This window comes from Myxine glutinosa, chromosome 5, assembly GCF_964187855.1.
Source record: "Myxine glutinosa chromosome 5, kmMyxGlut1.1, whole genome shotgun sequence".
Taxonomy (NCBI): Eukaryota; Metazoa; Chordata; class Myxini; order Myxiniformes; family Myxinidae; genus Myxine; species Myxine glutinosa.
Genome location: NC_136265.1, coordinates 54512084 through 54524635, shown reverse-complemented (window position 1 = coordinate 54524635; position 12552 = coordinate 54512084). Strand labels below are relative to the sequence as shown.

General features: G+C 47.1%; 1 protein-coding gene across 2 annotated transcripts in view; it reads right to left on the bottom strand.

Moving 5' to 3' along the window:
• The window catches only part of UVRAG (UV radiation resistance associated), a 96131-nt gene that overhangs the window by 75083 nt on the left and 8496 nt on the right, over positions 1-12552 (bottom strand). Inside the window, exons 2-3 of one of the 2 annotated variants that reach the window (XM_068117052.2) lie at positions 10881-10998; positions 5516-5550 (exon numbers count right to left, since the gene is read on the bottom strand). In XM_068117052.2, the coding sequence (XP_067973153.2) occupies positions 5516-5550; positions 10881-10998 (153 nt within the window). Of the gene's footprint in view, positions 1-5515; positions 5551-10865; positions 10999-12552 lie in introns of both variants that reach the window. The other variant, XM_068117051.2, reaches the window with a different exon arrangement.

Genomic DNA, 12552 nt, shown 5'->3' with positions numbered 1-12552 from the left:
TTCTAAGTCTGCCGTCTCTTCACCGCCAATCTTCACTATTTCTTTTATTTCAATTTTCTTTTTCCTCGACGACCGCCGGTGCTAATAAAATAAAATTTTCTAATTCGGTGGCCGTCGGCTTTTCCACACCCCGTGTCGTGATTTCTACCCCGGTCCACCCGGCTGTGCTTGGCTCAACCTCGCTTTCCCCGCGTTCCTCAAGTCGCGCTACCTCGTCGCGTAACAATGTGCCCTTCCCGCTCGACCTGCTATGTCCTTCCCCATTTTTTTTATTTGGCCACCTATTCTATTACCACACCCTTTGAACCCGTCTTTCATCCCTTTCATTCGATTCTCTTGGGGGCCCATCCTGCTTTCCAACCCCGTTAACCCCTCGTTCATTCCTCCCATTTGGCCCCCCCATGTCCTTCAATTGGCCCCCCAATTTGCTTTCTAATCCCCCGAATTTGCTTTCTAATCCCCACAATTTGCTTTCTAATCCCCCAATTGCTCCCCCATTCTGTTTTCCAAATTACTTAACCCTTATCTCACATATATTAAGAAATAACTAACGTTCTAAGGTGACTTACGTGTTGCATGTGGACTAACTATGGGGGCAAAACCTTTAACCTTTATTAATCAAATATATACACTTTCTCAGAACCGCAACAATATATGTATGTATGTATGTATGTATGTATATAGGTTTCAAATTACGAATTAAACTCGTAAGTCAAGGTTTCACTGTATATATATATATACATACATACATACATACACATACATACATATATATACATACATACATACATACATACATACATACATATATATATACATACATACATACATACATACATACATACATACATACATACATATATATATATATATATATATATATATATATATATATATATATATATATATATATATATATTGTTACAGACGCGGCTTAGATGTTATTTACCGAGCGGTTTGGTATGACCACGTCTGCACAAGTTACCCGATTATACCCGAACGTTGACTAATCGCGCTACGCTAGATCAAGGAAGGAAAAGACACACGGCTGGGATTAAAATGACAAGACACCAGGGATACGGTTCTCAAGACCTCCGGAGGAGATTATATTAAGGCGGAAGGTTAGATTACAACTACAAGAGGGACATCATAGAAAGACAGGCACTTAGACACACTTATATTAACCCCAACAGACGACAGATAAACGGGACAAAAGGCTGACTCACACGGGGATTGATGGCAAGGAAAGCGGGTATTCGATGGCCAGCACAAGGTGCACCTTGTGCTCAGGGACAGGATAGCGCGGCCCAAAAGATGCAGGAGGTCTCTCAGCGCTCGGAGGTGGCTCTCTTGTCTTCTCAAGGCTCAAGCTCGGGGCGCATCTGACCTCACATCCGGTAAGTCGCTGCGTATATCCGGCGGGGAGTGACACGCCCTCGGCTCGTTAGCTCCGCCCCAGATGGAATCGGCTCGTTGCTTCTCATTGGGTGCATGCGGGGGGGTTACCGGCTCCACCCTTGACGAGGGGCTGACAGGGAGCCCCTTCGTGGTAACCCCGTGGAGCGCATGGTCATGGCGGCTAACCGAGCTGGTGGGAGGACGCACACTCCCCCCGCGCGCCGTGGTTGTAGTTGTTGTTGTAGCTGTAGTTGTTGTTGTTGTTGTTGTTTGGGGAAGAAGATGGAAGGAGGTATGGGAAGGTCCTAAACTCACTACTGGTGCCATATAATCACATTCTGGTGCAACGAAGAGTCAGAATTAATGGAAAGGAGTCCTTAACTGACATAGACTAAGAATAACTAGCAAGATGTCCGAAAGTTGTCTACGTGAGATGCGGTGGACCTGGGCACGACATTTAATGGGGGAAAAAGGGGAAGGTCGGTTCTACAGAGTGTTGTTTACAGACAATGGGACTAGGGAATGGGGGATTGGGGATAGTTGGGGAGTATTGGGGAAATAGGGGAATATTTACAAGCGGATATGGAGGCCAAATTCCATATTCGCAACAATATATATATATATATATATATATATATATATATATATATATACAGTGAAACCTTGACTTACGAGTTTAATTCGTTCTGTGACCGAGCTCGTAACTCAATTTGCTCGTTTCTCAAATTAAATTTCCCCATTAAAATGCATTGAAATGCTATTAATCTGTTCCAGCCCACCAAAAACCACACCAATTTTTTTTTAAATATACAGTATATATAAAAATATCTCGCGCTTTATATTTCACCTGTATGCAGCATACAAGTTGGCAGGATGGCCTGGACTGGAGGTACGCACACTTGACTCTAAACTGTCCAGCCTGGGTTTGAATCCCGACCCAGCTATAACCTGTCATGGGTGAATCACAGGCAGGGTGATTCATCAATGTGTGTACCGCTAAACTGGGCGCCCCGTTTGCGTCCCATAATAGTTGTTGGATGTTAAGGATCTCACCGTGTTTTCCACAAAGAGAAGGCGAGCTATCGCCGGCACTCTGAACAAGTTGTGGCCTGGCATGCTCTTCTCCTCTGCCGTTATATATGTCCTCCTCGGCATCTTTTTCCAGAAGAGCCCTGTCTCGTCACAGTTGAAGATTTGCTGGGGGATGTATCGTTCGGCTTCTATCAGTTTGGCAAAAGTTATAATAAAATCTTCAGCTGCCTTCACATCCGAGCTTGCTGCCTCACCATGCCTGACGACGGAGTGAATGCCGGTCCTCTTCTTAAAATTATCAAACCATCCCCGACTGCCTTTGAATGACTTCCGATGCCTTGTCCGTTGATGTTCCCACCGTCTGCTGCACCAAATCCCCGTAAATGTCTCGGGCCTTCTCACACATGATGCTCTCGGTCATGGTATCTCCTGCGAGCTGCTTCTCCGTCAACCACACAAACAACAACTTCTCCATCTCTTCATGGATAGAGGTCCGGAGCTTTGAAATAATCGTAACACCCTTGGCTGGCGTTATAGCCTTTATCGACTCCTTCTGCTTCAAAATCGTACATATCGTAGAAGTACTACGATCGTACTGCCTCACCAAGTCGACAACACGCACACCTCGCTCATGTTTTTCGACGATTGCGTGTTTTATATCCAAGCACATCATCCTCTTCTTCTTCTCAGTACTGCCCTTGGCACTCAATTTCTTAGGACCCATGGTTAAAACTAAGAAATTTTCCAAAATAACCAAAATGCGAAAACAAAGCAGCAGCGATATACGGCAGAGATGCTTGCACGGCAAGATAACCACGTGACCGGAACCCACCTGGTGGCGGGTGGCGTAAGCTCGTAACTCAGATCTCGGCTCGCATCTCAAAGCAAAAAACCGCCCGAGCGACGGCTCGTATCTCGGAAAACTCGTAAGTTGGTGCACTCGTAAGTCACGGTTTCACTATATATATATATATATATATATATATATATATATACATACATATATCGTTGCAGTTTTGGGAATAAAGGATAACCCCCCTCGTAGTTATTTGCACCACAACATGTAGCCTCGCTTAATTCAGTTGTTTCTTATTAAATGTAAGCATAGTCTCCTTTCCTGTGTTAGTATGCGTTGAGCAGGCCAGTAAGTGTAGGCCTCAATTGGGCTAGAATGCCATGTGCTATGCCCAGCACAAGTCTCGAAGGCCCAAGGGAGGAGCTGCAGGGGAGGGGCCGGTAAGCAGCAGGCAGCCAATGAACGCTCAAGGGGAGTGGCTAACAACGGCAGCCGGGGAGGGGCTTGGAACATTCTAATGGGACTCTGGGCGGGGCTATAAGCCCCTGCCCCAAGCCCCCCGAAGAGAGCTTCTGTCGAGAGGTGTGTCGATAGTCAGAGTTTCTATCTAAGAGGTGTGTGAACGAACTCTCTGTGAACGGTCTCGCTCTTGCTCGCTGCCCCTGAACGATCTCCTCCGTGCTAAGCTCCCTCTGTCGTAGAGAGGTGTGTCGAAAGAGAAAGCACGAACTCTCCCTGTGCCCTGCGCTCTGCTGCCTATTAATAGCGCTTGTGAGGACGTCCCTCCCGGGGCCACAGATGCCAACGAGCTCCCTGCACACGTGCCGCGAACACCTCAAGGGACACGCCCGGCGAGCTGACCGGAGCGAACGGTGCCAAGGACGCATTTCGAGCGCATACTTTTCCTTCCTTCTTTTCCCCGCGTGAGTGAGTGGGCCCTTGTCCGGGAATTAAGATAAGACCGATTAAGTATCTGCTCTGTGTCTCTTTACCCTGATCACTGTATAAATTGTATAATAAACCTGTGTTCTTCCTTCCATTTGGCCGTCCACGTCATTTCTCACCATTGGCTTCGCATTGCACGAATAAAACCGCTCAATCGGGTTCAATAAGAATTAATGGCACGAGTCACGTGACACGCAAACCGCTCGGGCGTATCCGACTAGCGTGGCTCGTGCGAGGTCCAGTCCCCGTTCTCGTGGCAGCGTGTGTATAGAAGGTACGAGGGGATTCGACCCGAAACCCATCCGCACGCTCGCTACGGGAGTGGCGGCTGGAATTGCTTAGCAATCCGCCCTCCACGAGTGCAAAGTGGGGAGCGGCCTCGTGGACTCGGAGCTCGAGGGGGAAGAGGGTTTAACCCCCCCTCTGTACGTCGACGGGCTCGTGATCCGCAACAATATATATATATATACACACAAACAGATAATCTGGTTCACCCGTGCCATTCTAAGGAAATTAGTTCCCCACAGAGTGTGGAATATTTCAGGAGTTTGACAGGAATGTCCTTTTGACAGCATAATGGCAAGGACCCGTGGAAATTTTGCGTAACGTAAAATGGTACATTGAGTCCTCAACCCCGGTTTCTTCTTCAAGTGAGCATCCCTTTCCTTCGCAACTCCAAATGTGTATCCCTCCCGCTCCCAACTACAAATCAGCATCACTCCCCCCTCTCCCCACAACAATTTCGCATCCCACCCCTATCCCAACCACAATTTTGCATCACAACCCCCTATCCCAACTCCAATTCCAATTCCGCATCCCTCCCCTTATCCCAACTGCAATTCCAATTCCGCATCCTTCCCCTTATCTCAACTACAATTCCACATTCATCCCACTTCCAAAATTCCAAGCCCACATTCCTCTCCCTCTCCCAAATCCAAATTTGAATCTCTCCACTGCTCCAAACTCCAAATCAGCATCCCTCCCCCTCCCAAGTCCACATCAATGTGGGCGAGAGGGGGAACATTCCCTGATGCCCCTAATCATGCCCCCCCCCCAATGGCAACTGGAGGGTGGGGGGGGGGGGGGGGAGGATTACATGTTGCTAAATTACTAACATTTTCTGCAAGAAAAATAGTACAAGTTGAAATACTGTACACATACATGACTAAATTTAATACATGTATTTATTTAAACAACACACCACAACACAACACAAACCAGGCATTTAGAGCAGAGGAGAAAACCAAAATGAAAAGGGGGAACACAAGGAAAGGAAGGTTCGAGAAAAAAAAACCCCCAAAAAATAAACATAGTCGGTTCACACAAGCCAGGCGAGCTGCTTACCAAGGAATCCCGAATGACCTCACTCGTGTAGAATTCTGAAAAACACATTCAAAAACCATCAGAAAACCGAAACCCTTCCCGTCTCGCCGCAGCTCCCTCGGCTCCTTCCACAGCACGAGAAAGCCTTCTGAACGCCACGGCGGAGCAGAGTTATCCCTCCTCGCAGACCTCGCGGTTTAATAAACACGAGGAGGGTTGCGGCACAGGAGCGTGGTTATGCGCCAGAGACTCCGAGGATGTTAGCCACTCTGAGCGTGTAGGGCACGACCCGGATAAGTAAAACCACTCGTTTGTTGAGGCAAGAATAACACCACGTGATCGACATCAGCCGTCAGTCAGCACGTGCCTCTCGAGCGACGGCGACAAATGCGTTACTGAAAAGAACGACTTCATTAGAACTTTTATTCTGGAATAACCAACACAAGATGAACTGACAGGGTTATTACAGATGAACATTTATCGCAATACTTATGCTGTTACAATAGCCAATGGTAGCATCCTATGTTTATGGCATAAAGCAAGAGTAGAGAATGAAAATGAATGAATGATCGTTTTAAGGCCATTTTTCCCCGCTAGAATCGCTGAATCGATCGATCGCTGAATTAACGCCAGGGGGGTTGACTCAGCCTGTCATCCTTCCGAGGTCGGCTAATTGAGTACCAGTTCACTGGTAATTCCCTGTTTGTCGTAAAAGGCGACAAACAGGGTTGGCGGCAGGAAGGGCATCCTGCCGTAAAACATTGCTTCAAAAAGGGGACCAACAACAACAAACAACAACAACCACGGTGCCAGAAAAGGCCAACCCCCGCTTTGCGGGGAAAAATGGCCTCGAAAGGTGTTTTTTTTGTTTTGTTTTTTTTCCCCCGCTAGAGCGGGGGTTAGCCTTGCGGGCCCCATGACAATCATGGTTCCCTGTTTGAGGCAATGTTTTTATGGCCGGATGCCCTTCCTTACGCCAACCCTTGGTCGCCTCTTACGATGCGCAGGGATACGGTGTACCTATTCTAAATCGGGGTACACACCGGGATCATTCATCCCAGCAAGCTGGTACTCAATTTGCCGACCTCGGAAGGATGACAGGCTGAGTCAACCCCCCTGGTGTTAATTCAGCGATCGATCGGGATTCAAACCCAGGATCCTAGGATCCCAAGCCGGCACCCTAACCGCTAAGCCAACACCAGGCATAAGGCAAGAGTAGAGAATGGTTCTTTATTCCACCAGGATGGGGAAACGAAATATTACTTACATAAGCAAAGAGGGGATTACATGGGAATAAGGAGGGAAAGACAGTCCAAATGGAGATTTGGGTTGTGAGGGGCATGTCCATAAATCACATGCAAGACAAGGATGTACTTACTCTTCACACGAGTTGCAACGATATCAAAAGACAATGGAAAAATCATAAAAGTCGATTCAATTTTAACATGGCATCCCAGCATAAAGAACGATACGCTGGAGTCGAGCAGGCAAAACTGATAATCAAATAAACAAACAAACGAGGAAAATGGGTGGAATTTGGGGATGGGGATGTGATCGGATGGGGATGGGATTACATTGGATGGAGATGGGGTCGGATCGGATGGGGATGGGGATGAGGTCGGATCAGATGAGGATGGGGTCAGATCAGATGGGGTGGGATCGGATCAAGAAGGGATCGGATCGGGTCAAGAAGGGATCGGATGGGGATGGGATCGGGATTAGATAGGCATGGGATGGGATTGGAAAGGGATCTGATGGCGATGGAATTGGAAAGGGAATGGATGGGGATGGGATCAGATGGGAAATGGATAGAGAAGGGATCAGATGGGGATGGGATTGGATCAGACAGGGATGAAGGTCGGATGGGGACGGAACCCTCTGAGGTGGGACGGGATCCTGTGGGGTGGGAGCATATGAGATGGGAGGGGAGTTGAGCGGATGGGATGGGGTGGTAGCAGAGCTGAGCGGATGGGATGGGGTGGCAGCAGAGCTGAGAGGATGGGATGGGGTGGCAGCAGAGCTGAGAGGATGGGATGGGATGGCAGCAGAGCAGAGCAGATGGGATGGCGACATAGCTGAGCGGATGGGATGGCGGCAGAGCTGAGCGGATGGGATGGCGGCACAGATGAGCAGATGGGATGGCGGCACAGCTGAGCGGATGCGATGGCGACAGAGCTGAGCTGATGCGATGGCGGCAGAGCTGAGCGGATGGGATGGCGGCAGAGCTGAGCGGATGGGATGGCGGCAGAGCTGAGCGAATGGGATGGAGGCAGAGCTGAGCGGATGGGATGGCGGCAGAGCTGAGCGGATGGGATGGCGGCAGAGCTGAGCGGATGGGATGGCGGCAGAGCTGAGCGGATGGGATGGCGGCAGAGCTGAGCGGATGGGATGGCGGCAGAGCTGAGCGGATGGGATGGCGGCAGAGCTGAGCGGATGGGATGGGATGGCGGCAGAGCTGAGCGGATGGGATGGCGGCAGAGCTGAGCAGATGGGATGGCGGCACAGCTGAGCAGATGGGATGGCGGCACAGATGAGCAGATGGGATGGCGGCACAGTTGAGCAGATGGGATGGCGGCACAGCTGAGCAGATTGGATGTCGGCACAGCTGAGCAGATTGGATGTCGGCACAGCTGAGCAGATGGGACGGGATGGCAGCAGAGCTGAGAGGATGGGATGGAATGGCAGCATAGTGGAACAGATGGAATGGCAGCAGAGCGGAATAGATGGGATGGGATGGCAGCAGAGCTGAGCAGATGAGATGGGGTGGCAGCACAGCTGAGCGGATGGGGTGGCAGCAGAGTGGAGAGGATGGGATGGCAGCAGAGCGGAGTGGATGTGATGGGAGCACAACAAATGGGAGTGGATCAGACCGGAGCAGATCGGGTGAGAGCAGATCGGGTGAGAGCAGATCGGGTGAGAGCAGATCGGGTGAGAGCAGATCGGGTGAGAGCAGATCAGATTAGATTAGATTGGATGGGAGCGGATCAAATGGGATGGGTTGGGAGTGGATCGTATGGGATGGGAGCGCAGTGGATCAGATGAGATGCGAGCTGAGTGGAGTGGGTTGGCACAGGCAGTACTGGACGCTGACAGGAGTGACCGGTGCTGCAGTTTAATCCACGGTCTGATTTGTTCCAGTACGACATGACTGGACAAGAGAACAGAATTCTTTTTGCATCTCATTCTCAAGCAAATCACTTGTATTTGCACATCACCGATTGGGAAAAGAGCAACATCATTTACCAAGACGGGAGACTTCATTAACTTCGCACGGCTGAATGTGTGAGATGGCATTCTGTGGTATTCATCAAACTGCTTTCTTATTGCTCAGCACTTGGGATTGCATGGTTTAAATGTGACCCAAAGGAGTTTTGCCAAAACCAAAAACAATGCAGAATGAATTTAACTACAATCTTATGGCACTTTTAACATGGCTAAACAAGTTGACTGACACCGGCATAATAAGCAGTGTGCAATTGAACAAGAGCCACCATCACCTTGCTTTTCCAACATCAAAAAGTTCTAAAAGAATACTTATCACTCGATGTAAGCAATGAAAGACTTCATTGCTATTTTTTGGTGTAGGCTTCCAGAGTGTAGGCTCATGGAGGAGCTTATTATTGATCTTAACACAAGGGCAAATTTTAATGTCATTTCAACAATTTGCCTCGACTTTTCTTGTATCCAGCCTGGGGCCAAAAATTCCACAAAATGAGACAAAAATAAAGAAAGAACTGGAGCAATGCGACTGTCGCCAATATGCCTCCGCGTAATCCCTGCACATGACAACGGGTAGATGCCCTCGTTCACGTCCTAAACATAAACAAGTTTGATTTAAATCACTTCAGCTGTTTTCAAGGATCACATTTTTACCAGACAGGGCAAGTTTCATATCGATTGGTGAAGCGGTTTCAGAGAAGAGATTTTTTTTTAAACATCGGCTTTCAAGCAAATTTGGCTGCCAAACCACATGACATATGACATCAAAAATGTAAACTCTGCCTATGTTTGGGCGGGGGATCATGTTTGTGAAGTTACGTGCTGATCAGATAAGGTTCGTTTTTCTATCCAGATTGGCTTCCAAATCACATGACCTATGATGTCATAATAACGCCACATGATCGATATATATGCAGCAATGGGGTTAGATGACATTTGTAAAGTTTGCATCAATGGAGTAAGCGGTTTCTGAGATATAATTATTTAATATTTTCCTTCAATCCAATATGGCGGCCACACCATGTGACCGATGACGTTTTCGTGATCAACTTTTAATCGCCATGCATAATCGATGACACACGTAAAGTTTTGAGTCGATTGCTTTGGTGGTTTGGGAGAAGATGTGTTTTACAGTTTTAGGTTAAATCCAATATGGCAGCCAAACTATGCGACCTATGATGTCGTAAATTTAACATTTCAATACAAATGGGTCATAGATCATATACATGCAATTTCAGATTTTTAGGCTAAGGAATATATATAGAATGATCGTTTTGAGGCCATTTTCCCCGCTGGAGCGGGGGTTAGCCTTGCGGGCCCCATGACTGGTGTTGGCTTAGCGGTTAGGGAGCCGGCTTGGGATCCCAGGATCCTGGGTTCGAATCCCGGTCGATCGCTGAATTAACACCAGGGGGGTTGACCATCCTTCCGAGGTCGGCAAATTGAGTACCAGCTTGCTGGGATGAATGATCCCGGTGTGTACCCCGGTTTAGAATAGGTACACCGTATCCCTGCGCATCGTAAGAGGCGACCAAGGGTTGGCGTCAGGAAGGGCATCCGGCCATAAAAACATTGCCTCAAACAGGGAACCTAAGCAGGCTAAGGCATTCGATTAAAACATTTATCACTGGTATACCACTTCCCTGATGATGTCATCGTTATGATGCTTTTGTTCAACATTGGGAGTACTTGACAATGTGTCAAGTTTCAAATTTTCCCAATCGGTGGTTTCCGAGAAATATTTTTTCATTATTTGACTTTAAACAAGATGGCTGCCATACCACGTGACCTATGACATCACAATGATCATAAAAACATTCTGCAAGGGTGTCGCTCCTACCCTGAAAGTTTTGTCTCCATCAGACATATGGTTGCTGAGAAAAATGAGGTTTAGCCCATACGGACGGATGGACAACCTGGAAACAAAGTTTCCAATTACCTTCGGGAGTGGAGGAATCATTAAAATCCCATTTGAGAATACTGGCGACACAATATCCAATGCAAATATACCTTCGACTCAAGAGAGATGAAAGCAAAAGTCCAAACATTCTTTTAAAATGAACAACAACAGCAACAAGACATGGCAATGATAAACAAATGTGAAACGATAATAGAGCAAGCCAAGGGATGAATAAAGATCAAGGGAATGCACCGGAGGTGAGCGTACCACTTTGCACCCTGTTGTCTGAGGAAGTGTGCAGGGAGAATCGAGTGTCAAGCAGACCCTTTCCACTCCGATTCACCAGGTTGCGCGCAGAGAGCGTCCGCAAGTGCCGCAACCTTCGCTGAAATGCACAAAGATCGGCGAGAATTTCACTCTATTTCATTAGAACTAATATGTTGTCACAAATGCGCATCAAATTACAGAAACGTATTTGAGGGGAGCATTTGCGACGTCCTTGGTGCTGCCTCATAGAATCTCTGCCCGCTGGTGCTTGCATTTTTCAGCGTTTGACATTTTGACCCTGCCCCAGTGCCCCAATGACACTGCTCTTGCAATTTCATGCCATGTGGTGATCATAACTACCAAGGTTATTGAATTTATGCCAAACATTTTAGGAGTAGGCAGTGTGACTGACAGACACTTAAAAATTGAAATTCGCCCAAAGCAAGGATGAGAGCCGCTGAATGTGAAGGGCTACAAAGAAGAAGAGGAGGAAAACTGGCAGAACCTTCACCAACTCCTGAAACAAGGAAACCTTTTCATAGGATCACAGTGCAGGAAGCAGGGGGGGGAGGGGGGCTGAAGGGTGTGGGCCTACTAGGCCTGGCGGAATATCCACCTGTTCTTTTCAAAAATCATGGGGATAACTAGAGGGTTCATAGAACAAATTACCCTGCGCTCTTTTGAGAAACAAGGGCATGGGCGGGTTCTACGAGCAGGCAAATTTGATTGGTTGTGATGACGTAAAATACCGTAATATTTTGTCAAAGTATGTTCTGCTAAAGGGAAGGCCTTTGAAAGTGCTAAAAAGGCAATTTTGTGTTCTACAGTGTTCAAGTATATAATTCAAATAAAATGAAATAAAGATTGTAAAGGTCGAAGAAAAAAAGAAATCTGGAAGTTTACCGCAGTTGATGCAATGTCTTATACACCACTTTATTTAACACGTTACATTAGTTCTCCATACCAGTTGTGTGTGTCCTTTATGACCCCCTTAAAAGCAGTACGTTTCCTGTTTGTAATGATTTTCAATTTTGTTTCACTGCCAGACAGGCAGACAGAGTATAAAATACCATGTCACTCCTCTCCGCGTATGCGCGAGTGGGACAAATTCAGAAGAAAAGTACGGTTAAACTGCAGGGTTTTTCTGATTTATGCTCCAGTTCGTGTTCAAAATCAAACATTCAATAGAAATAAAGTTGTTCCTCCATCATAAAGCGATGTTTATAGACAGAAGGAGACAGACAGACAGAAGTGAAGGCAATTGCTTAACCGCACTTGTCGCTTCGTGTGGTATACGAAAAAAAAAAAAAAAGACATCTTTCATTTGCACTTTTTCAGTGCACTCAGGTCGTGTATGCCTTTTAACGTATAATTTTGCACCTTTAAAGACAACCAGATGAGAAGGAATAACAGCCCAACGACAATAGGATATGCTTACTTTGAGTCAATTCATGTTCAATTAATCTGAGCAATCAGAGATTGCAAACCCTAGCCAGGACGTGATGGTGTGGTGCATTTTGTGTGGTGTTTATTAGTTGCTGTGTTTGTGTGGTTTATTGACGATGTAGATTTATGTTCAATCCAATATGGCTGCCAAAACACGTGACCGATGAGGTCATCAATTTAATTCTCACATCATTTTTCTGTAGATCATGCTCAAGAAGCTTCAAAC